Source organism: Ctenopharyngodon idella, chromosome 3, assembly GCF_019924925.1.
Source record: "Ctenopharyngodon idella isolate HZGC_01 chromosome 3, HZGC01, whole genome shotgun sequence".
In the NCBI taxonomy this organism is placed as follows: Eukaryota; Metazoa; Chordata; class Actinopteri; order Cypriniformes; family Xenocyprididae; genus Ctenopharyngodon; species Ctenopharyngodon idella.
The window spans coordinates 40,898,221-40,925,747 of NC_067222.1; the positions used below are offsets into that span (position 1 = coordinate 40,898,221).

Here is a 27,527-nt window from a genome sequence, read left to right on the forward strand (position 1 = left end):
AAACGAAATATCAACTTTATTCAGCAATATCTCGTGTTGGGCGATTTCAAAACACTGCTTCATGAAGCTTAGAAGCTTTACGAATCATTTGTTTCGAATCAGTGGTTCAGAGCGTGTATCAAACCGCCAAAGTCACGTGATTTCAGTAAATGAGGCTTCATTACATCATAAGTGTTTCGAAAATTTAATAGTTCACGTGACTTTGGTAGTTTGATATACGCTCCGAACCACTGATTCGAAACAAAAGATTTGTAAAGCTTCAAAGCTTCATGAAGCAGTGTTTTGAAATCGCCCGTCACTAGATATTGTTGAATAAAGTCATCATTTTGTTTTTTTTGGCACACAAAAAGTATTCTCGTCACTTCATAACATTAAGGTTGAACCACTGTAGTCACATGAACCGTTTTAAATACGTCTTTAGTAGCTTTCTGGGCATTGAATGTGTTAATTGTCTTGCTGTCAATGAGCCATCACTGAGCCATCGGATTTCATCAAAAATATCTTAATTTGGTATTCCGAAGATGAACAAAGGTCTTACGGGTGTAGAACGACTTGAGGGTGAGTAATTAATGACAGAAATTTCATTTTTGGGTGAACTAACACTTTAAGTCAGCTTTAAGTTTAAGTATTAAAATTACTAAAACTAAAATTAAAATGAAAACTGAAAATGTAAAAATAAAAGCTCAGAGTATACAGCATATAAATAATACTAAGATAATACTGGCACTTAGTTTTGTACTAATTATCTGAATCAAATTTCTAAAAATAAAATTTAATTCTGCTAAATCTACCTCATTGGTAATTAAAAGCGTCATCGAGTAAGCTAAAATATTTAATAAAACAAGCACACAAGGAAAGGGAGAAGTTTGTGAATTCATTCATATATCAAACATATAAATTCAATTTATAGAGCGCTCTGTATAATTCTGCAGGCTTAGATGTCATGCATAATGAAAATTTGGTTTAATAACAAGCAAAATGGCCTATGATTAATGTCTAGACCACATACGTTCATAAAGAGCCCCTCTTATAATCCGTTTATCTCTCACTCTTCTGAAGAGTGCATCATTTGGGCATGTATCTAAAGAAAACTGACAGCCACCTGGTGCTGGAGCATTTGAGCAGATTATGAGGCAGATCTAAGTGTCAAAGGTGTCCTCCATTAGCCTGAGCTCCGAAGCTGTGATTTGGGTTCACCCGATACAGCCGCAGCGTTACGTCACCCGCAACTTCCTCTGCACCCCATTTCCTTTGCCTAAAACAGACTGGGTCAAAATAAACTCGCCTTAAAAGACATCTGCTGCGTGTGTGGCCTATCAGATAGACTATGAGCTGTGCTATTTAAAAAACACTTGGTTAATAAACAGGACGTCTTACTACAGTTTTTACTTGCAATGTGCACATGCTGTAAGATTCAGAAATGACCGTTTAATTACAAGGAGCTTCGCTGAGAAGTTCATTAATGATCTGATGCACTTTGTTGTTTCCAAAGATGTTCACTGTCCATCAGCACTGGGATATGAGAGCAAAGGGCAGAGGCTGCTGGGTCAAAGGTCAAGGGTCAAAGGCCAGAAGGGTCATTACTCGCTGCTTAATTGGTGGATTACCCCAGCTGCATGCTCTACTTTATGTGAACACAAGGACACACACTCACACATTAGAGAAACTAGCACTGGATTAAGTAACTCTGTCTGCAGAGGAAAAAGCATTAAACAGTTTTCACTAATAGGTTGTTATAAACATTCAGCAATAATATTCAACAAAGAAAATATAATATTGCAGGCTGACTTTAATGTTTTTGATAGATATAAAATTTCAATGCATAATGTTTAGAAAGTACAATTCTTAAAAACAAAATAAAATAAAGTAAAAGATTTTTTCAAAACATATCGTTACAATTTTTTTTTTTTAAAGAAGTCTCTTATGCTCACCAAGGCTGCATTTATTTGATCGAAAATACAGTAAAATTGTGAAACATTATTACAATTTAAGATAGCTGTTTTCTATTTTAATATATTGTAAAATGTAATTTATTCCTGTGATGGTAAACCTGTATTTTCAGCATCATTACGCTAGTCTTCAGTGTCACATGATCCTTCAGAAATCATACTAATATGATGATTTGAGAAACATTTCGTATTATTATCAATGTTGAAAACAGTTGTGCTGCTTAATATTTTTGTGGAAACGGTGATAAATTTATTTCAGGATTCTTTGATTGATAGAAAGTTTGAAAAAACAGTATTTATTTGAAATAAAATGCTGTCTTTACAGTCATGTTTGATCAATTTAATGCATTTTTTGCTGATTAAATGAATTAATTTCTTTCAAAAACTATTACTGAACACAAACTTTTGAACAGTACTGTTATTTCCATTCATGCAGCAAGGAAGTGAATCAGCTTATTTACTCTCACAGTGTCACATTCTGACCTGTGCATTTCTGCTTCAGACTGTATGTCTGCGCTCATGGTTGAGTGTCGACTGCTACAAGGATTTCATTGAAAATTCAACACCATCCATGTGCTCAGGCAGGTTGCAGCATGCAGATTTATGCAGTGATTTAAAGGCTAAAACTAGATAAATCAAAGTAATCCCTATAATTGTACCACAGAGAGGAACAATCTTTGGTCATATATAATTGAAACCTTTAGTTATCATTTGGTAATTTATTGCTATTACAAAATGCAATTATTAGAATGAACACAAGTACTGACAAGCCAACATGAACTTAAAATATTATAACTGCATCTCTTTTAAAAAAGTGCTGGAGAAATTTGGATCTAAGTGTCCATAGTATTTATTTTTCCTACTATGGTGGTAAATGTGGGGCTAGATCTGTTTGGTTACAAACATTCTTCCAAATATCTTTCTTTGTGTACAGCAGAACAAAGAAATTCATACAGGTCTGGAACAACTTGAGGGCGAGTAAATGATGACCACATTTTAATTTTTCAGTGAACTATCCCTTTAAGAACCGTTTATGAATTAGTTTATTGCTTTTTATGAATTAGAAAAAAATTACATTGGTTTAGTATACAGAAAGCAAGCAAAGAAAGTTTCACATCACTAAAACGGTCTATCTAGCTAACGTGCACATGTGCTGACAGACTTGAGATTCTCTAGAGACAGATCCATCCATCCACTGAAGAACGCTAACAAATTACTCACACTTCACTCAGTCTGGATAGAGACAGCTTAGATGCTTTTCCACTGTCGGGCCAAATGGTTTTCGTTGCTTAACCGTTCCATTCCGTGCCAATCCGGCCCAGCCAATATGGATATGGTTTCATTTTCCACCATGAGGCTGATAACGGACCTCTTTTGAATGTGATAGAAATGTGTTGTAAAAAAATTTAAAAGAAAAGTTAGAAAAGTTGTTGCCTTGGTAAAGCAGGAGTTTACAGACAGTATGAGATCTAAATAGCGACTGTGTTATGGAGGATGATCAGATATTTCTTTTAATAATGAAAAGAAAAAAATGAAACCAAAAATGAAATTTCTGTCTTTAATTACTCACCCTCATGTCGTTCCAAAACCCATAAGAACTTAGTTCATCTTCGGAACACAGATTAAGATATTTTTGATGAAATCCAAGAGGTTTCTGAACCACCCACAGGCAGTAACATCACTGCACCTTTTTGAGGCACATAAATGTAGTAAAGACGTTGTTGAAATAGTCAATGTGACTAAATTTTTGGGTATTTTGTATTTTTTTAAAAACCTACTTTTGCGAACTAGTCCTAGGTTTTTGACCTGATAAGAACCAAACCAGTGCAGCAAGATTATCTTGGAAAACATTCGAAGCGGGTGGAGCCACTTTTACTAAAATGGCGGAATGAGATATTTTCACCAAACTCAGCACACCTATATCATTCTGTGGTCACATGAAAAAGGACACAATGACTGACCACTTGGTGGTGCTATAACAGGAAAAAAAAACATGAAAATGGCTATAACTACTTCACTGTTAGTCCAACCGACTTAAAAATTGGCATAAAGTGTCTTTGTCCAAAATGCCATGACCGTCTATGAGGACATTGACGCATCTCAAAAAACATGTCCGCCATCGGCCAATGAATTTTGAGCAGCTATTGGACAAGGTTAACTGAGGCTGATCAGAACAAAACTTGCTGGGCCCGTTTGACTCATGGCCCTAGAGGCCTGTGAGAATTTTGAAAGAAATCGACCATGGAGGGGTTCTTCACATTTTTCTTGTGCGTAAATGATCGTGTATTGCACGATTTTTCGCACACCCCCACGACACTCGTATCATTCTGAGCAACTTTGCCTCTAGGACCACCTCTGACCGTCGAATCATTCATTAAACATTGGAGATTATTTTGAAAACCAACTTTGGCGAACTAGCCCTAGGTTTTTTGGTTCAACCTCGATAGCTGTTTTTTAACCATATATTTTCTATGGTAAATTTCCTGTATTGGCTGTAAATGGTCTTTTCCATCTATGATTGAGATGGTTACAGCTTGCTGAATGAAACGTAATACCTTTTTACGCCTGTGCTTAAAGGCCTTAAAGCGCTTGAACCCTGATAATTGATGCTCACAGCTACATTTTTTGTTTGTTTTTTTTGCGCACAAAAAGTATTCTCATCACTTCATAACATTAAGGTTGAACCACTGTAATCAAATGTACTATTTTAACAATGTCTTTTACTACCTTTCTGGGCCTTGAAAGTGGTAATTGTGTTGCAGTCTATCGGAGACAGGTAGCTCACGGATTTCATCAAAAATATCTTAATTTGTGTTCCGAAGATGAACAAAGGACTTATGGGTTTGGAACGACATGAGGGTGAGTAATTAATGACAGAATTTTCATTTTTAGGTGAACTAACCCTTTAACTTGTGTTTAATTCACTCAAATAGTGCGCTTGGCCAGCTAAAGAGGAACTGGCAGCCAGACAACAGATGAGTGGTAACGTCACTACACACATTCTACCAGGTTAGTCAACCGTGCTGAGAATTGACCCTTCACCGGGAGTTTGATTGACAGGCGATCTAACCAATCATAACGCCGAATCCGCCATTTTGTCCGACAAAGCAGTCAGGGAAGTTAGTATTATTAGATTAACATCTGTGGACTTGAACTTGAAAAATGGTATGTACTGACGTCTTTCTGCGGTTGAAACAACATTACTTCTGATGTTCATTCATGTTTATTTGATTCTATAAATCAACTAGTAGGAAGAGATAATCGGTTCACAAGCCGCTTGAACTGAGGCACTACAACGATCTGTCGCGACACATTAAAGAGCCACAAAACGGTATTTATTGTTTAAATTTCTTTAAAAATGACAAAATTTGAAATTTGAGACTTTGTTTCATATCAAAAGTAACCTGCTCTGTCTTGTCTGTTGGCGCGTTTTCAGTGTCCTCTCCGCTCCGCGATGTATTTTTCACTGCGTGAGAACATGATGTGTGGCGTGAGAGTGGCACGGCTTGTCGGACGTAGCAACAGTAACTAAAGAGGGCGGGTCTTTGCGAACGGTCAATTCTGGGTCAAGAACGGTTTGTAATTGAGCTGCGCTGAACCAAGCTCAAGTGGAAATATAACTGTAACCATTATACCGTTCTTAGGACCGTTCAGCCTGACGGTGGAAAATCGGCTCTCATTTGTCCTTGTCTTTTTCTATTTTTTACAATTCCATCAGTTTTTTTTTTTTTTTTTTTTTTAGTAAATTTTTGGCTAAATTAAAAAAAAAAAAAATCTTTTTTTGACAGAGTTCTACCTAATCTACCTTTCTTTTTAAACTTGGACCGCGTTCGAAACTCAATAGCCACACTAGCTTGCATTACAAAAGCGTGACTGTCTACTTTAAAGGTCATTTTTAATAGTACTGTCTGGTCTGCAGGTGCGTGAAACAGCTGTTCCCCACAATCACAGTGTGAAGTTTATATCAGATATGAGCAGGAAACCAGATAGCCATTATGCTAAGAGCAGGTTAACATTATAAAGGGGAGCTGAACAGATGTGTTTGGACACGATAAAGCTACTCTGAGTTATCAGGAGACATTTATCCTCCATCAAAACAGTTTAAAATCTAACTAACCATGCTTTTATTTTATTTAGCCGCATTATGTTCCCCGTCGTTTGGAGCTGTGATGATGTTAGACAAAAGAAAACATTATTTTATATAGCAAACAATAAGTGGCCACGCTAATCTCCATAGGCTTATCTGTCTAATTCTAGCAAGTATGACGTACATGCACACAGTGATTTATTTCATGTACAGTACGTGCAGAAATGTGTGCATGCAAAACCACAACACAACGTCTGTTCTGAAGGAATTTAAAAATAGATGAGACAATCTCTCTGTATATACAGTAGCTACTCAGTTCAGTGGTTCATTGCAGCTCAAGCACTCGTTACTGCTGATTACTGGTATTGTGCTTTTTTAATTAGAACACAATGCTCTGTTGTTTGAGATGCTGCAGGACCCCTGAAGCGAGAGAGAGAGTTGGGGCCATAGACAGGATGGTGTTCAAATCCAGGAATGAAGAATGGGTTCTGACTGAGGGTTCATATGTCCACTTGTGTTTGTGGGTAAAATAACAGTGAGAATATCCACTTTGGCTTTACTCAATACAGTATAAACAATGGCAGAGATTAAGAGACTCATGCATTGGCATGAAGAAATATAAGGCAACCCTCACAAAACCTCTCAAGAACAGGCCATATTTCACCCTAAAATCAAATGACAAAAAAAAGGACATTTGCATAAAGAAAATGAAGCCCATTTTAGAAAAACATAGGATTTTTTTTGCATTGTAATATTTTATTTTTAACATTTACCCCCATATTCTTACAGCAGTTCAACTCAACTGCAATTAACCAGTCGATTAACCAGCAAAATACTGGAAGTGGCACATTCTGCGGACGAGAATCCATGAACAAATTATTAGACCATTTTCTAAGGCTGCACAATATATTAAAACCATTTAAAATCATAATATAGCATAGTGCTATTGTGAAATCTCAAAGGCTGCATTTCAATTAAATAAATATATGCGCTGCGGGTTTCAGAGTGAAGCGCGACGCTTTAATTATTTGCAGGTTACGTGTTTCTTCCAGCATCTCAGAGTGGCTCCGTTCACAGTAAATGCTGCTCCACACTAGGGGTGTAACGGTTCAAATTACTATGCTATATTATGATTTTAACATGTGCTATGTTCAGGGAAAAAAGGACTACTGTCAAATAAAAAAAAAATGAAATAAGAACAAATAATCTAACTACAAGCAACAGCACAAATAAATACAATAGAGCAAAGATACAAATAAAACAAGTGCTTTGCAAGTTTTCAGGTAGGTCTAACAGTAGTTTTCAGGTACAGAAACTGAATAAAGTAATCAAATGTAAAATAACATTGCATATTTGACTATATAAATTAAAGATTGATCCGTATTAAATTTACAGAAGCTATTAAATCAAGAGCAGTGAGTGATTACCTTGTCTTTTGTTGTTTGATTAACATTAAAAACACAGACAGCAGGAATATTAGGCTGCTGTCACTTTAAGACCTAATGCACGGATACAGTACACACTGAACACACGTGATAATCTCTAATTATTTTTGTGTGAATTTTTCCGTTGTGGTACAAGACTCGAAAGAGAAGTATTAAAAGTGGGATATTTTTTCCTAATGAAAGAGTGCTCACCTTCAGCAGTTATTTTATCAATGGTTCGTAACATTTCTTACAGATTTCTGCTGGTTGTAAATCAGATACAGATAAATTAGTACAGTACCAGTACATTTATTTGAATCGTCGGTTAGAGGTTCTGAATTTCAGTTTTGATTACTTTTTGATTAATCGTCCAGTCCTAATGTGACACGCTTTGTGTTTCATAGGAAAGTGTTGCACTACGTGGAGTGAAGCACATCTCAGCAGCTCCATCTCTGCATATGCAGTGAGTTTGGATTGCTTATAAAGTTCATCTGGGAACACAACACACGTTATTTCACCAGATTTGTAATGTAAATAATTTATGAACCTATGCCAACACTGGGGAATACATCAATATGTTTCTAAATATTCTAAATATGTATTCTAAATTCATTGCGATTTCAAAATAAAAGTTTAAACCCTCGCTCTGAGTTTGCATGTTTTGATGTTCACATGTTTTTATTAAAGAAATTACAGTGGCTGTAGGATTTCTATCATAAAGAAGTGGCCAAATATTAAAGATTAAGTGGACATTTGAATTAAATGTTGTTTGGCCAATTTTAAAGGGGGGGTATAATGCTATTTCATGTATTCTGACTTATTTACACTGTTAAAGAGTTGGATTCTCATGCTAAACATGGCCAAAGTTTCAAAACACGAGTTGGATGTATGACGGAGTATTATAATGATCCCGGTCAGAACCGCAGGTGGTGAGTAAAACTGCTTCAAATGTCTGTTTTGTTGGTAATAGGCGCCTAAGTGCATATAATGTAAACAACACGAACGTAGTGAATTCATAAATTCATTATTCATCATTCACTATACGCTATATTCATTATAGTGATTCAAAAGTTGTCCAGGGATAATGCGATGGTGTATTGTGTGTGTTTAAATACATTTGTTTAGTTGACCATTGATAGCTTGCAGACGATTGCTACGCAAAAGCTGTGCATGCTCGTCACTCTTTAGCTCCGCTCACACGGCATGCCTCCAGGCGTAGGTACTCTGTAGGTACTCAAGATTAACATGAGATTGGCAGAAACTGTGTGTGATACCCCCGCTTTAAACAAGGATTTGATCTGCTGTGGAGTGTAACAACAACAATCACAAGGCCGTTGGCAACCTCTGCAGGCATTTGTTACAATACATAATGTACATAAATTGATTGTTTATGTTATATATATTACATCATGTATTTTAAAAGTGTTGTTCAATAAAACCATATGATTACTCGCTTAATGCTTTTGATTCTTTATTTGAACCAATTACCAATTATTATTGCCTCGTTGTTATTATAATATGTATTTTAAGTCATTTTAAAGCCTATTGTTCACTTAGGTCTATTTTTATTACCACAAAAAAATATTATCAGATTTCTCAATTACAAAAAAAAAAAAATCTTTTGTGACAGACCTAACAATAATGATAATAAAAAGTAAGTAATAATAATAAAAATAATAATAATAATAATAATAATTAGAAGACAACAATGGTCCTCAGAATGACTTATTTTTACACAATTACAATTGCTTTTTGTTCATAATAGATAATACAAACATTTCTACATCAAACAGCACTTTTTCAATAAAAATGCCTTTGAATTGGCACAGCATTACAATTGGTGCTATAGAACTAAACAAAAACTAAAACTTGAAAAAAAAAAAAAAAAAAAAAAAAAATTAGAAATCTTGGCCAGTTTGACCAGTTATGCCAGCAAAACATGCAAAGAAATGTAAATGTGTACGTGTAAAGCCTAAATCTCTCTCTCTCTTTTTCTCTCACACATACACACACACACAAATGCACTCTTCGCTGAAAGGACATCATAAAATAGATGACAAGATCAATTTTTGTGCAAGAATAATGTCATTCAGCTTACTAAAAAGCAGCAAGCTTCTATTGACTACTTATATTTCTTTCATGCTGACCTGACTCCCAAAGTCAAGTTCAGCAACAGATTTCTTCTTGCATTAAATTTGCCACTGGGCTATTCCCATGCCACCATGAGGTAACTGCTTCTATTTGCCATGGCAACAAAACCACACTAGACAACAAATAACCTGTAGGGTGGGCCCTAGGGTGGGCTATGCCACAGGCCAGATACTCCCTTACAATATCTGCCATATAGCTGTAATGTTTAACTCCAGCAGTAGTGATTACATCTGGCCTTGAGTCTCCAGTGATCATAACAATACGCTCTTACTGACTGCAGTATAATAAAGTAAACAGTGTATGGCATGTTCTACTATATATGGCCATATGTATGAACGCCTGCAAGAGCGAACAGCCAAATCTGTGCCAGTGGTGACAATGATGCTTACATTTGCAAAGCATATGAACCAAGGGCGTCACTTCAGCTGCTGTATGCTGTTGCATTTTGAGTTTACTGCACACTGCACAAATTTGGGATTGTAGTAGCCTAGTGGCTATAGATCAAGATAGATAAATGGAATTTAAAAAAAAAAAAAAAAAAAAAAAAAAAAAAAAAATCACTCAAAAAGTTTTTGAAAGAAGACTCTTCTGCTCACCCAGGCTGCATTAATTTGATCAAAAATACAGTAAAAACAGTAATATTGTGAAATATTATTACAATTTCAAATAACTCGATTGTAATTTATTCCTGTGATCAAAGCTATATTTTCAGCATCATTACGCCAGTCTTCAGTGTCACATGATTCATCAGAAATCATTCTGATATTCTGATTTGATGCTCAAGAAACATTCATTATTATTATCAGCATTGAAAACAGTTGTGCTGCTGTATATTTTTGTGGAAAAATCAGGATTCTTTAATCTTTACTGTCACATGTGATCAATTTGAAGTGCCCCTATTATGCTTTTTCGGATATTATCTTTCATGTAGTGTGCAATGTAGCTGTTTCTGAATGTACAAGGTCAGCAAAGTTTTAAAGATCAAAGTGCATGACAAATAAAGTTATTGTCTCCTAAAAGAAATAATCAATTCTGAGCTGTTGAAACGAGTCGTCACCAATTCCAGTCTCAATTCCTGTTACAAACCTACATAACAATGTACCAGATTTTCATAATGCCAGCCAGTGGTCTTCATTGGCTGCTCGCGAACAGCATTTCCTTTGACCCTCAAACACTGTAGTTGTAGATGAGACTGGAAGAGTTCGGTTCATGTTGTCGACATGTTGAGAAGACTATGTTTTCTGTGCTGAGAGTTCACTTTGCATACAGCATGAGGACTCGCGCTGGAATTGATACAGAAAAAAAACGCCACCATCGACATCACTGTGTATCAAGTGCTGAGTAAGCATCCAGAGATGAAATTCAGATTTGGTAATGGCCTCTTTCTTTCTGATGCGTGCTGTAAGCAGTCGACCAATCACAACAGACTGCGCCCATCTGACCAATCAGAGCAGAGTAGGTTCGCAGAAAGGAGGGGTTTAGAGAGACTGAATCTCGAACTAAACATTTTCAGAGTCTTTGAGAAATGAGGTGATGTGCACTATATATTATGAGAAAAGCGTATTTTGACTTTAGATGCATGTAAATGGGTCATTGATGAATAAGGTTTTTAAAAGTGTAAAAAAAACATAATGGAGATGTGATTAATTTTGAAGTTTTATTAAGTGTTAAAAATGAGATTATGTGGTTTTTATAATCAATTAACACTGCTTTTGTCATTTTTTACAAGATGGACAATTTGTCACCAAAAAAGTTATTCGGTTTAACCAAAATTTCGGTTTTACCGAATTACACTTTTGGTTATACCAAATGACAATATTTTCAAACAATGCTAACAGGCTGATATATAGCTAGTTAGCTTGCTTGCTAGCTAACAAAAGGACAATCAAACATTTTATATTTAGTACAAGTTTTTAAAATATTACACCATTTTCCATGTTTTATAACGGTTGTACCGAATGACCTGATGTTTCGGGACATGCATATAAGCAAGTGAAAACATGAATTTTTCAAATAGTTGAAAGAGAGTTATTTACTTTTCTTCACAACCATGTGGTCCTTCGCAGGTGTCTGAATGATGTCACATCCTGTCACATGATACTGTCAGCATGACTTGATCCAAAATGGTCCCTTTATATTGGTTACTCCAAATGACATCAATGAAATTCATTTTTTCCGGACATTCTTTCTCATAACAAAGGAACGACTTCTACACATAATTTTAATACCATTTTGCACTATGTTGATGTATGATGTTATAAAATCATGCCACAATAAAAACTATATACATTTATTACGTTTTAAGATATTTTAATCACAAATGAAGTGGCTGTATTGGCCTTTGGACGGTTAAACCGAATGACCTTTGACACTTCAAAATCTTTAAAATACCTTTATATGTAGTAAAATAAATAAAACCTTTTGGATTCAATAAAAGAGATCTAATTGTAATTTTAATGCATCCTTGCAAAATAAGTGATACTTTCTTTAAAAAAAAAAAAAAACTGACTGACTGTGAAACATTCTATTATTTCTATTTAAAGCGTTATTTATTCTAGTTAAAGTGTTTGACTGCAAGTCTAGAGAAATCCAGACTGTTCACAGTGCATCTGCAACATGTCAGACTAAAATGAAATGATCCTGACATAATGTCATTTTCCAGTCATTTACCAGATACCGCAGAGTCATAATCTGCTGCACCTCAGTATGACCACGTCAAGCCTGTTGCTTTGACAGTATCACAGACACATATGCAGATAATTGGACATTGTGCTATTCCGTCGCCAGGAGCGAAAATCCCGTAACCATGGAAACATGGTTCTCCACAAATCTGATTCAGAAATATGAAGAGTGTTCTGGAGCTTTCCAAAGAAAAATGACAACATAAGCTTTAGGACTTAAGATGATGTACAATACAAAATAGCCATGCTAATCAGTGTTTTCCAACTAAATTTGCTTGTAATTCTGATAAATGGTGACTGTAATATATTCACAACAGCCAAAAAAAATGATATCAATCTTAAAACACGATAGCACGCATCTGCAGTCCCTGGCGAGAAAGCCTGATAATAAGTGTGGTGAATTTCCAGCTGAGTGCTGGATGTTTTGGGCAGTTTGGGCCGTTTCGTGTGTTCTCATAGAGGGTTTAAAAGCAGAAAGCTGAGAGTTTGTTCCCTTCATGGTGGATCTGTATGCATAATGGATTCTCCTCAGCAGTGAAACTGTATTCCATGCACAAAGACGGAGCAACCTGAGCGAAATTCCTGGGAGAGGCTTTTTTTCTTCTCGTTGTTGTTTAGGGATTGTGGCATCTCCCCGACTCAAAAGCCAACAATCCACGCAATGCTATTTCCCCACACCCACATTAAAACACACTTTCCACTACTGTCAGACACAATGCCTCGTTTTATTTCGACGCAAGTTGCCATGGTGACGAGAGCAACAGAGCGAATACAGTGGCTACTCACAAGCCCCTCTGACACGACTCACACCCTCACCCCGCTAAACGCACACAAGACCAGTGCTGACAACAAGAAACCAGCTGAAAACAACGCGACCCAATTCATCCACAATGAGAAATATAGTGAGAGATGACGAGCATTTACCTTCTCTCATTGTCATCTAGGTGGGCAAACAGCACATTCTTAGAGATGGCTTTGGCCAGCGCGGTCATTGTCTTGTAGTCCTTTGGAATGACCTGTAACCAAAGAAAACAATAAGTTACTAGATTAAACAAACAAATTATTAGGTTTTCTTGGCATTCTGCAAAATAATATCTAACTACATTTGCGTATTTTCACAGGGAAATGAGTTAAAAGAGCCCAACCTAAACTCTCCTTTTCACCTGTTTTATCATACACAAGGCAAAAAATGTAATTCTGATTGCTTAGAGCTTACTTAATTAATAGTACACCTCTCCTCAACAACGTCCATGATTTGAGGAATCATTCATGTTTATAATGTAGCATAAATGACACAGGATGTGTTATGTACCAATGTTAGTACTTAGTACTTATGGTTTGCAGTTATTAAAGGGGTCATGACATGGATTTTTTTTTATTATTATTATGTTAATATGTTCCTTGAGGTTCATTTATAATGTTAATAACGTTTTTTGCACACACACACACACACACACACACACATAAAAAAACAGATATAAACTGTATGTGCAAAAAATATTTTTTAACCTTCATTAAGGGCTCCTTTAAGGCTTGTCAGTAAACGGCCACTGTTATGTTTGGCTAACATCACTGCTTAGGAAACAGTATCAACGCCCACTCGCTATTGTATGTGAGTAAGTGTTTTAAAAATATTATCCATATAAAACCATCATTTACAGACAACGCATTATGAAATGCTGTCAGATATAATACACTTTTAACAAAGTTTCTCTCTGTGCCTTGTTTATAAAATGAAATGGTCCGAACAAACAAATAATCCAACAGGACGCCATTAAAATTAACCATCCACTTGTTCCTGACGCTGGTAATATTCTGATATCTGAATGCAAAGGACCTGTGTAAAAGAGAACGTTCTTTCACTCTTCCATTTGTCCTGTTGTCAACAAACTCGAGTGCCAGGAGTGTCAGAAACTGAGAATTTTAAGTTGATTATTATGAAAAATGCATAAAAATACCATTCTTAAATTTTATATAAAGCATATATTATATATATATATATATATTATATATATTCCAAAACATGTTTTATTCTAAAAATGTGAGAAAATCAAAGCCATAAATCTAGTTCATCAATCAAGTTGTGTTCCAAATTTGAGGTTGATATCTCAAAAAATGAGCTTGCAGTAATATTTAGTTTGGGCCAGTACCAAATGTTTCCACTAGATGAAATTCGCATCCCATTCGTTTCCAATGCAATCATTTCTGATGCGAACAGTACAAGAGTTTTCAGTACAAAAAGCTTTCCAAATAATGTCTATTATTTGTGTGTGTGTCTGGTGTGTGTGTGTTTGCATAGCAAGTGCCAAAACGTTTACCAAGTTTCGTACCATTCTGCTGAAGTAAAAAATTTTAAAAGAAAAAACAAAACATAAAATTTTTCGGTCAAAAATGACCGAACAGCACCAGAGGGTTAACTGAAATACATATTTCCATGATTTTGAAAGCCTTAGTATGTTAGATGAAAAACTTAAACTTAAAAAAACTTGTCTAGGCAACTAAATGAAATTAATAATATTAAGTACTAAAATAAAATAAATTAAAGCTAAATAGAAATATAAAAAAGCTAATAAAAATGACAAAAGCACATAAATAAATTATTAAACTAAAATGAAAACTGAAAATAAAAGTCTGTTCAAAATAATAAATTCTATAATAGTATATAATGGACTAGGTCAGGGGTAGGCAGGTTCGATCCTAGAGAGCCGCTGTCCTGCAGAGTTTAGCTCCAACCTTAATCAAACACACCTGAACAAGCTAATCAAGCTCTTCAGGATTACTAAAGCTGGGTGCACACTGTGCGATTCATAATAATCCTTTACGATTGTTGCTTGTCAGACTGTACGAACATGATCCTCATGTCACACTGTGGGATCTCAGCTGTCATTTACGTCAGACTGTACGACAGTCAAGACGCGTTAAAAACGGATGCGCGCTTGAAAACTTGTCAAGAGTTTTACATCATCAACCCACACACATTCGGTGACTATGAGCTGCATTACACACGGGACTGAAATGGTGGCTAACAAAGAAATCTCTAGTGTTAATTTTGATCACGGCTTGTCTTGAAAAACGAAGACAATTTGACGTTTGTCGGAGGAGAAGTCACACTGCAGGACTGTGCGCCAAATCTTCTGACACTGCCAGAATTTCGTCTGAGATTAAATTTGATGGGCTGTCGGTGAACATGTCAAACTAGCGATCAAAGACTACAGAATTTTGCCTAGGAATCTTTTAGGACTCTCAAAATTTGTCCCAGACAACCAAATCGTGGCCAAAATCGCACAGTGTGCACCCGCCTTAAGGCTATAGGCAGGTGAGGGGTTTTTTTCAGCGACTCTCTAAGACCGAACTTGCCCAGACTAGCCTGGACTAGGTGCAGAAGATGGCGCCGATGAGCTGCGGTGATGCGAGTGTGTGCATGGTTACTTCCGCTCTCGCCCTACCGGACTTAGCGACGCTAGTATTTGGTGCAAGAAGAAACTTACTGTAAATATGAAACTTGGCTAGATATAAATAAATGTTTTGTTTTTTTTTTAATTAAAGAGAAGATGGTGGTCTATCAGAGATGAAAGAAAACATTCTTCTTATATTATCGTGTACCTCTGTGTGGTAATTCAACGAGATACGCTGAGATCTTTCAATCTTTCTCCTGTTGATTCTGTGGTTCAGGCTCAGCGGTGATCCACATGGATCTCTTTATCCATACAAAACACTCAAGTGTGTAATATACATTTCCTGATTTTGTTCTGACAGCTGGGGGACTAAATGGCTCAAAAACTGCCTTCTCTTTCTGCGTGGAACAACACTCGACCCTCATAAGGATATAATGTTTGCTATTGTCAACCGAAGTACCAATCCTCATCAGAGATATAAATAAGCATGGGAATATGATATGGACTCAGTGTATACTTTAGTAACTTTATTTGGTAACGTTATTACAGTTATTACTGCTAACTGTTTGTATTATTTAGTAGCCAATGTAATTTAAATGCATCTAATTTTCAGTGTTTGTATTTCCCCTGTGTGTTTCTATTAATTACTGCATTTATTTAGTTCAAGTGAGATGAGTAAAGAGCATCTGTAGCATAAATCATTATCTGTCTGGTGTCTATAAGCAGCACTAACAGTATTTTACTACGGGTAAAAAAAAAAATAAAAAAAAAATGTTGCTACATTAAACTGTGTTAAAAATGTAAATTAATCAAAATCTTTTTACAGCCCTTGTTTTTATCTAAAAAGATAACTGATGCAAAGAAAACATGTAAAATAAGTAATGATCATATTGATGGAGCAATTGATGTAGGTAAGTGAAAATATGCACAGAATTGAGAAAATAGTATTTATGGAGATAAATTGTAGCCTATCACAGGGCAAATGTGTGAATGTTCTCTAATCGTAGTTGTAACTATATTTACAGTAGGCATTATTGTCATTGTATAAGCGTATGCACCATGAGTTCATTCATTAATGCATGTATGCGTTTAAATGCCATTGGCTCATGTGATAGTAATATGTTTCTTAGTAGTATTTTAAGTGATATAATAGATTCTATAAACAACTATAAAAGATCGTTTTCGGCTTTCTCCAGCACTGTACCAGCGTAAAGCGAAACCGGAAGTGTCTATGCGCACATTTGCGGATCGGAAATTCAACATGCAACTAGTCAATAACACTAAAATAACACTGGAGTTCATTACTGGAGTTTTACGTTCATAACAAATGTTACTGTGCACAATTCAGCAGTGCATGTATTCTAAAGTAAAATGCACATTCGACTTGTTTTCTGTTTATATAATTAAGGTGGTGCAGAAAAGGAAAACAACCAATAATATCATAGACTAACATTTCCATCTAATTAAATAAAATCCACATCCCACCCTGTATTATTTCCTATTGTCACATTATGAAAAGTCAAATGTGTTGTAAATGCCAATTTTTGTCAAATATAATGAAACAAATATGTGTGAATATGTGAAAACACAGTCCTGAATCTGGTCTAGTACTAAAGAGAAGACTGAGACAAATCCAAAACAGTGTGCTTGAAATTAATGCAAATTCAACTACAATTTTTATTAACCTTTCTGACGTAGCTGACGGCATCCTCCTCTGTGTAGACTTCAGCACTGACCCCACCTCTCCGGCGCCTGGCCTTCACCACCGGGTTTGGAGGAGGAGGAGACACTTCATCATCGTGAGAGTCCGACTGCGAATTGGACTTCTGACGGGCCATGATCTGCTTGCATTCTTCCTGTGGAGAGAGGAAGTGAATGATACATATGATTAAACATCCATTTGAAAACATTGAGAAGGCTGTGACCATCTAATGAAGGCCTGGATTTCAATCCCCATTACACAGGACACCCAAAAACCTGTGCAGAGTTAAAAAGAGGGTAAAGCTACAATTAAAAATCACGATTACAGATAATAAGTTCTAATGCATCTAAAAAGACTGAAACCTACTGTGTGCACAGACAGCAGACACAACAGCACTGAGATTTCACTGGCAGAGCGCGAGAGAGACAGTGAAAGATTCCCGTATGAAAGAGGGAAGAACAATGAAGCTGCGTGCCACAGCACAAATGATGTGTGTGTCCGTGAGAAGCTACACAGTCTTAATATACATTACTGTGTATGTAGACATATAGTCAAACCAAAAATTATTCAGACATTTTTATATATATTTTTACTAGTAGGTGCAGGACACTAAAGTTTATTTATGTAAGTGAGGATTGCAAAATAAAGTAAACTGTGATATATTACCCCAAAAATTCTTCATACAGTGGACTACCAGTAAAATTGGATCCAAAAATTATTCAGACACTTTGACCTGACCATGTTTTGCTTAAGTGTTATCTGACATAATTAAGATTAATGTTTTATGACACAATTTAACTCTGAGATCTTGTCATATTTTATTACCATTTTTTTAAAACTATAGTGAATAAACTGAATTAATGAATGAAATGTTCAAGGTATCTGAATAAATTTTGGTTTGACTGTATGTATAAGTCATATTTATTTATATATGTAATGTGTAAACATATGATGAATATGTAATAATCTAATATGTAATATGTATAATTTTATTTTTTATATATATGTATATGCAATACACACACACAAATGCAAGAGTGTCAGTATTAATCATTATCATATTGATTTCATAAAACTACACTCACCAGCCAATTCATTAGGTACCCCTGTTCAACTGCTCGTTAATGCAAATATTTAATCAGCCAATCACATGGCAGCAACTCAATGCATTTAGGCATCAAGATGATCTGCTGAAGTTCAAAATGAGCATCAGAACGGGGAAGAAAGGTGATTTAAGTGACTTTGAACGTGGCATGATTGTTGGTGCCAGACGGACTGGCCTGAGTACTTCAGAAACTGCTGATCTACTGGGATTTTCACACACAGCCATCTCTAGGGTTTACAGAGAAAGTTCTGAGGGGCAAAATGTCTTGTTGGTGCCAGAGGTCAGAGAAGAATTGCCAGACTTGTTCGAGCTGATAGAAAGGCAACAGTAACTCAAATAACCTCGTTACAACCGAGGCGTGCAGAAGAGCATCTCTGAATTAGGGCTGTCACTAACGATTATTTTGGTAATTGAGTAATTGATTGAATATTTTGACGATTAATCGAGTAATCAGATTTTTTTGTGGTAATTAAAAATAGAAAATGCATTATGTGCATTATACATTATAACAAATGCCTGCAGAGGGCGCCAACGGCCTAGTGATTGTTGTTGTTACACAGTAGATCAAATCCTTAAAGGGTTAGTTCACCCAAAAATGAAATTTCTGTCATTAATTACTCACCCTAATGTCGTCCCAAACCCATAACACCTTCGTTTGCCTTCGGAACACAAATTAAGATATTTTTGATGAAATCCGAGGGTATCTGATCCACACATAGGCAGCAATGACACTGCACCTTTTGTGGTCCAGAAAGGTACTAAAGACATCGTTAAAACAGTCGACGTGAGTACAGTGGTTCAACCTTAATGTTATGAAGCGACGAGAATACTTTTTGTGCGCAAAAACAAAACAAAAATAATGACTTTATTCAACAAATTCATCTGTCCCGTCATACTGCTATACTATTTTCATTGCAGAGCTTCAGTGTTTATGTCTGAACACCGACTCATTGGGACGACATGAGCGTGAGTAATTAATGACAGAATTTTCATTTTTAGGTGAACTAACCCTTTAATATTTGCCAAATGTTTACTTAATCTTTATTCTTTGGCCACTTCTTTACGATAGATATTACTACAGCCACTGTAATTTCTTGAACAAGAACATTTGGACATTAAAACTTGAAAACTCAGAGGGTTTAAACTTTTGAACCTTGAAGCAAATACAGCAACAGAAGGCCACACCAGGTGCCGCTCCTCTCAGCTAAAGACAGGAAACTGAGGCTACAATTCGCACAAACTCACCAAAACTGGACAATAGAAGATTGGAAAAATGTTGCCTGGTCTGATGAGTCTCGATTTCTGCTGCAACATTCAGATGGTACGGTCAGAATTTGGCGTAAACAGCATGAAAGCATGGATCCATCTTGCCTTGTATCAATGGTTCAGGCTGTTGGTGGTGTAATAGATATTTTCTTGGCACACTTTGGGCCCCTTAGTACCAATTGAGCATCGTTTAAACACCACAGCCTACCTGAGTATTCTTGCTGTGGTGGAACAAGAGATTCGCATCATGGATGAGCAGACGATACATCTGCAGTAACTGTGTGATGCTATCATGTCAATATGTACCAGAATCTCTGAGGAATGTTTCCAGCACCTTGTTGAATCTCTGCCACAAAGAATTAAGGCAGTTATGAAGGTAAAAGAGGGGTCCAACCCAAGCAAGTTGTACCTAATAAAGTGGCCGATGAGTGTGTATAGTGCGTGTGTGAATATTATATGAGAGGTTTTAGTGCACTTTTATGTGGTTGCTTACTTGCCTGAGTCACTCTCTATGACATCTCTATGGCATTCTGGCCTCTATAAATCTGATATCAGTCTGTTAATTTTACAATTAAAACTTTTACAGGATATAAAAGATAAAGTGTTTGTTAAATGGCATAAACGTCTGCCTCTGAAACATCCCAAGGCACAAATACCAAAGTGAAGGCAGGCAGATGCAAAGGAACAGCTGGGCACATGCCACACACAAACACATACAAAACACACACATGCTCTCTCCAAAGCTTTAGACAGCCATCAACAGGCCTGTCCATGAAACAACACATAAAGAAAGCAAATATGCTCTGAAATCTGTGAAATCAGAAAGCATTTATTGGAAATTTATATCTTTTGTAACATTATAATTATCTTTACTGTCACTTTTGATCAATTTAATGCATCCTTGCTGAATTAAATTATTAATTTCTTAAATAAAAAAAAAAAAAAAAAAAAAAAAAAAAAAAAACTACTGATCTGATCCCAAACTTTGAAATGGTGGTATAAGTTTGGGCTTAAAGGCTACATTTTAATTTTTATTTATATGACTGACAAACCTCCAGCATTATTCTGCAACTGGTACATGAGCAAAATACTACTTTTGTTAAAGGGTTAGTTCACCCAAAAATAAAATTTCTGTCATTAATTACTCACCCTCATGTCGTTCCACACCCGTAAGACCTTTATTCATTTTTGGAACACAAATTAAGATATTTTTGATGAAATCCGAGAGGTATCTGACCCCTCCATAGACAGCAATTTAACCACCACTTTCAAGGCCCAGAAAGGTACTAAAGACATTGTTAAAATAGTCCATGTGATTACAGTGGTTCAACCTTAATGTTATGAAGTTATGTTATGAATGCCGACTCAGTATTGGCCGACACTGTACATGTGAGCAGGTGTGTGATAATGACACAAGAGCCGGCCAACACAGAGTCACGTGGATTTTAACAATGTCTTTACTGCCTTTCTGGGCCTTGAAAGTGACAATTAAATTGCTGTCAATGGAGGGGTCAGAAAGCTCTTGGATTTCATCAAAAATATCTTAATTTGTGCTCTGAAGATGAACGAAGGTCTTACGGGTGTGGAACGACATGAGGGTGAGTAATTAATTGCAGAAACTTCATTTTTGGGTGAACTAACCCTTTAACTGGACAAGAGGTCATGTTATTAGTTGATGCCAATCTCAAGATGGACAAATATCAGCCTAGCAGATCACTAAGAATCTTGTATAACTAAAGGGGCTTTCGCACCGGAGGAACCTTTCCATAGTTCCAAGAACTATTGGCTGAAGTACCCCGGATTTTGCCGTGTTCGCATGACAGGAATTAGGAACGATTTTAGTTCTAGGAACTCTCCTTTTGGGGGAACTAAATCAGCTCCTACTTCAGAGTAGGGTCTAAACCAGCACTATAGGAACTATCAGTGACGTAAGTGTATGTTGATTGGTCAAACGCACGTCAAACACCGGCACCCGGCATTTTAAAAAGCTGTTTATACATATTTACCTCACAAACATGGTAAACAGTAATAATAGCATTTACCTGATGTCTGCAGGGTTGTGTTCTTTTCTCCGCCTCGGCAATACTGAAAGTTGTCATAGGAGATTTTGTCTCTTAGCCCCAATTTTTGATCTTTCAGTCATGTAAATTATGCGTTTACATCCATCTCCGTTATCACGAAACCCACAACACACAACAAACACAGCTCCGATCACAGCATCCTCCATCCACCGGTTTTTAGCGTTTGTCAATGCCGCTGTCAGCCACTTCAGAGTTCCTATTCCCGGTGCAAATGCAACCAGGAACATGGCTCGGGGGAGAAATTTGTTCTCGGGGAACTATCCTAGTGGCTAGTTCCTAGAACTGAGATCCTAGAACTATTTGGTGCGAAAGCCCCTTAAGAAGCTTTAAAGGCACAATATGTAAGATTTTTGGATTAAAATATCCAAAAACCACCAGAACAATGTTATATATTTTGTTGACTTGTGTACTTACATTATCCCAAAGGTTTCCAAGAAAGTTTAAATCCAGAGAAATAAGCAATTTTAACCAGGACACGGACCCTGTCCATGCGTTGGCTATCAGTGACATCATGCCTTCGTTACCCACGATTCCCGGTTTTATTTTGTAGAAACCATGGAAACACCAAAGACCCTTCAATATATTATGTGTTTTATTAGACAGGTGAGCAACTGTTTGGATACATTCACAGACAGAAAACTAATAATGTTATATAGCTCAACACAGTAAGTCTTATTGTTTAAATCTCGTTTTTTGATTTACCGCGAGTACCATGTTTTAACATGCCTAACATCAATCTAGCTTACTGCAGTGTGCAACAAGTGTCTCATTGTAGCCACCAAGCGAACACACAGAGTAGCATTATAACAACTTTCAACACACAAATGTATCTAATATGATAAAACAGCGCTGAGTTACCCCACATACGCTTGACCAGAAGAAGCGGAAGAGGCGACTGTGGTATAATAAAAGTTCTGCTGCTCTCGAGACGTGTGTCGCACTCGTCTCTCATTAGCAATCGCTCTAGCGGCCTCGTTTCTGCTCCTATAGCCCTGCTCTGCTTCAAACTACAGTAATAATCTCATCCATGAACATGATTTCTGCCCGAGTCCCATCCCGATTCTTTTCCACCGGCTGAAGACGTGAAGACAACACCTTCCATAATTCTGTGAAATCAAGGCGTCATCAAGCTACGCCTTTGTTTTGAATAAGCGACCTCTAGTGGCGAAAATTTACATAGTGTGCCTTTAATTTGTATTTCTATTTTTAAAAAATCATGTCATCATTTGCTCACCCTTATGTTGCCTTGTGCCCTACATGACGATTTTAATCCGGCAGTTTTCATACACTCTCATTCACACACAAACATAGGGTTAGGAGAGTGTATCCTTTAGCAGTCTGTGGATTTTCATCTTTCTAAATGAACAGAAGGTGCCAGACAAAAAGAGAGAGAGCGATTAAAACCCATCTATGACTAAAATGCAAGTGGGTCAGTAAACATCATTCATCCAGCGGCACAAACTACGATGGCACTAAATAACCTCAAAAACACAAGCTATCGCCTGAACATGCGTCATGAGGAGAAGAAGACAAGGACAGTCATTCTCTTCTTGATGTCTTATGCTGAGCACAATATCAGCCCATCTGATTGCGTCTTATGAATACACAATCCCATCGGCTGTTTGATGCTCTACCTAAACCAGCAGAAGCTCAGCAGAAACCCATTCCTAACAAAAGCCCAAGCCCCAAGCATCTGCGAGTATGAAAAAGCCCGTTGTTCCTGGAGCACATGATCAAAGAAGATGTTCAGTTGCTGCTGAGTGTGGATGCGGTTACTGGCACCTCCAGCTAAACGAATGACTGCTGTGACTTTCATAAGATCTGTACACAGAACCTGAGATTGGGCAACAACATCAAAAAGCATCAGCATGCTTCCTAATTGTCTATTGAGGGGGAACGGGGATGTTGATTCTAGTTTAATGATTCCAGCTCTTTACACTTCCACTTACATAAAGTACACTACCATTATTGGGGCCAATAAGATGTTTTTTAGTTTTTTTTAAAGAATTTTTTTTTTTTTTTTCAGCAAGGAAGCATTAAATTGACCAAAAGGGACAGTAATAAAATTATAACGTTAATGTTTCTATTTAAAGTAATGGCATAGATGCACAGTTTCCACAAAAATACTAAGCAGTAGGGGTGTAACGGTACACAAACATGACACATAACTACATAAGTTTTGCATTAGCTTCTAAATCTAATTATACAATTATTTTTCAATTTTTTATTTTACTCAAATTCATTTTTAAAATATAATCATTCACACAGTTATATTCATATATTCAGTGAAACGCTCCCCTCTAGAGTTCATTTCTTTAGTGAACTAACATGTTGTGGACACTAAATGACTTGCCTGAGGTAAATGTAATGCTATGTGAGATATTATTCTCAAGCTGTTTTATTGATGTCTTTCTGCAGTTGAAACACTGGTTGAGAGATTACACGTAAACATATCGATTGTCTGTTGTGGCGGTTAGCAAACAGCGTTGCATTACTGTGTGCACCCTCTTGATTGGAGGGTGAATCACCTGTGACTGACGCTGCGTCCGAAATCGAATACTTCTCTACTATATAGTACGTGAAAAACAGTATGCGAACAGAGTAATATGTCCGAATTCATAGTATTCGAAAAACAGTAGGCGAAAAAATACCCGGATGACTTACTACTTCTGGTGAGACTCTGAAGCGCGCATCCGATGGACACTTTACTATCCCATGAGGCCATGGGAGAGGATTTGTGAATGGAGTTGAAGGGACGTAACTGACGCTGAGAGGTCATGTGACAGTAACAACATAGCGGATGTAGTACGTCTGAATTCATTCATACTACACGCATTCGTACTATATAGAACATACTTTTTCAACGGCCGTGAGGTAAATTAAAATTCAAATGTAGTACCTACACAACAGTACGCGATGTACTGTCTTGTGTCTTGTGCATCTGTCTTGTGACAAATACATGTACTGTTACACCCCTACTAACTGTTTTCAACATCGATAATAATAAATGTTTTTAAACATCAAATCAGCATATTTGAATGAAGGATCATGTGACACTGAAGACTGGAGTAATGATGCTGAAAATTCAGCTTTGATCACAGTACAGTGACAGTGAGGAAATTTTCACACTGGGTAATCGATGTGTGACAACACCGGTAATACCGGTATCACCTGGATTAGTGGGGGGGGGGGTTCGCACCTCGCTTTTAAATTGCTAATTCGAACGCGAAAGTAAAATGCGCACGGCTGCACGAGAATTCACAACGGTGCAGAGCAGAGCAAGCCTTTTCAATTAATTCCTAAGGAAGTTGAGCTTCCATAGGAATGAACTGAAAAAGGTCCGTGCACATTTTACTTTCACTTTCAAATTAGCGCCAGTTTGGGGGCGGCAATTGCTTGAATTATTATTCTTAATGAAAAACACAACAACTACAAAAACACAACTAATCCTTTGCAGGTTCCCTATTAGCACTGGTTTTAAATCCAAAATATTGCAAAAATCCAAAATTCTTCTACCATCGTCTTATTAGTCAGCTCCTCACTCTCTTAATGAATGAAATCTGACTCCTGCTGCTGATCTGTGCTACGACTCTCATTCAGCTCACACTGCACTGAGCAGATGCGTTAAGTTTTTAATTGCAGTGTCTGTTTTCTAATTGAAATAAATGTTTTTTATTACTACAAAAAAATCAAAACGACGGTGGGGGGAGGTGCCGCGGTGGGCAAGTGACGTAACAATGTGTTGCGGCTGAACATGATAACACCGACTATCGCAGCAAACCTAGATCACAGGAATAAATTACATTTTAAATCATATTCAAATAGAAAACACTTATTTTAAGTTACAAAATATGTATTTTTTTTTAACAAATAAATACAGCCTTGGTACAAATATTAAACACTTCTCTCAAAAACCTTTAACAAAATCTTAACAGCACCAAACTTTTGAGCGGTTTTAAACTAACAAGATTTTTACCTGTTCTTTTATGTTCATGGTCTGATGACTTATACAAGTAACACCACACTTCTCCTACATGTAGGGGCCAGAGCCCATAAGGGGGCCTCAAGACATCTTAAAATAATTTAACATTAATTAATTTTAGAAATGTGATTTCTACACCTTGAAAAGTCATATATAAATAAAATCTTAAAATTTCATGGGCATATAATGATTATATATTTTTTGTAGTTATACCAATTTCTAAAATATTTAATTAGATAGAAATTATGAGTAAAACACTTTTTTTTTTTTAAATTCCTATCCTTGCCGACAATGGGAGGCCTTGGAATCAAAAATGTTGAGAATCACTGTAGATTCTACATACAAAGAAATGTGTGCAAAAGGTTGTTTTACCCAGGTGCTGTAAAACTATAAAAGCCCTACTAAATCCAAAATGTTAACACCTGCAAATGAACTTCATAGATTTTTCACAGATCTTGATAAAGTGCCCAAGTGTATACTGTCCACTCAATTCACACACTCCAGGAACAGATCAAAGGAGCGTTAATAGAAACCAGTGATTTCTCATTCCAAAACCTTCTAAAAATAATTAATATCTTTCTGTTGTGGTGCACACATAAAGAACATCAACCTCACTGTGAACGCGAGCACAATGACAGTTTGAGGGAAGGAGAACACATTCATTAACACTGAATACACTGACAGTGTATTCACTATTCAGCCAGACTTTTTTCCAAAGCAATGTACAGTACATTCATTACAGCTAGGAACAATCCCCCCGGAGCATCCTGAGGTTAAGTGCCAAGCCAAATGGGACGGCAATGATCTCAATAACTCTCCAGCTCCTGCTTCTCCATGGGAATGAAGCCACATCTGTTGTGTCAGCAGCCGAGATCCCTAAACATCACCCTTTCCGATGCAAATTCATAACTTATACAAACACATCACCAGCAGAACAAACAGGGTATGAGTAACGCACCTTCTCCAGCTTTTCAAAGTGTTCCCGCAGGAACTTCATAGGCCGCTCGGGCTTGGCGATGCACAGGTTGACGATGCACTCTTTGAGGATCTGCTGTATGTTGTGTTTCTGCACGAAAACCTCACAGCCTTTCAGACTTTCATCTTCTTCCAGATTGGAGGAGGAGGTGGCCATCTTATCTTCTATCTCTGCCGCAGGAGAAAAGAGCAAAGGAGGGGGGACGAGGAGAGGGATATTCTTTCTTAAGTCTGTGTATTTTATTCTCTCAAATAATAATGTTTGCCTGTTGAGTGACTAGAAAAATCAAGTCACACTATATTCAATAGGCATGCATGTAACTGTCAATCAGTCTGCTTACCCATCTATCTATCTATGACATTTTGAGTAAATCATAATAATGATATAGGCCATTCTTCTGCATGTTATACATTTACATTTCACTTCCGCCATTGATTCACATCAAACATCCCAAAATCACCAGCAACTGAAGCATCAATCCTCATTCTCGACCTATACGTTCACGAAACCGATACCGCATTCAGTCGTGCGTGAAAAACGAAGCGTCGGTGTGTCGGCAGAGCGCTCGAGCATCACTCTGTGATCACCTGTTTACGTTTTTTATCACAGCTTATTCGCTTCAAAATACAAATCTATGCGGTGTATAAATGGTTGTAGTCATGTGTTATCTTGAAAAACCGCATCGGTCGGTATATTAAGCTGAAAACAGTCGCGTGTGTCACACAGCA

General features: G+C 36.8%; 1 protein-coding gene across 2 annotated transcripts in view; it reads right to left on the bottom strand.

Annotated features, from left to right (window-relative positions):
- Window positions 1–27,527, bottom strand: part of prkar1b (protein kinase, cAMP-dependent, regulatory, type I, beta) — a 78,316-nt gene that overhangs the window by 50,603 nt on the left and 186 nt on the right. Inside the window, exons 1-4 of one of the 2 annotated variants that reach the window (XM_051888619.1) lie at window positions 27,140–27,526; window positions 26,782–26,969; window positions 17,373–17,543; window positions 13,217–13,308 (exon numbers count right to left, since the gene is read on the bottom strand). In XM_051888619.1, the coding sequence (XP_051744579.1) occupies window positions 13,217–13,308; window positions 17,373–17,543; window positions 26,782–26,969; window positions 27,140–27,143 (455 nt within the window). In that variant the 5' untranslated portion in view covers window positions 27,144–27,526. Of the gene's footprint in view, window positions 1–13,216; window positions 13,309–17,372; window positions 17,544–26,781; window positions 26,970–27,139; window position 27,527 lie in introns of those variants that run through there. The other variant, XM_051888620.1, reaches the window with a different exon arrangement.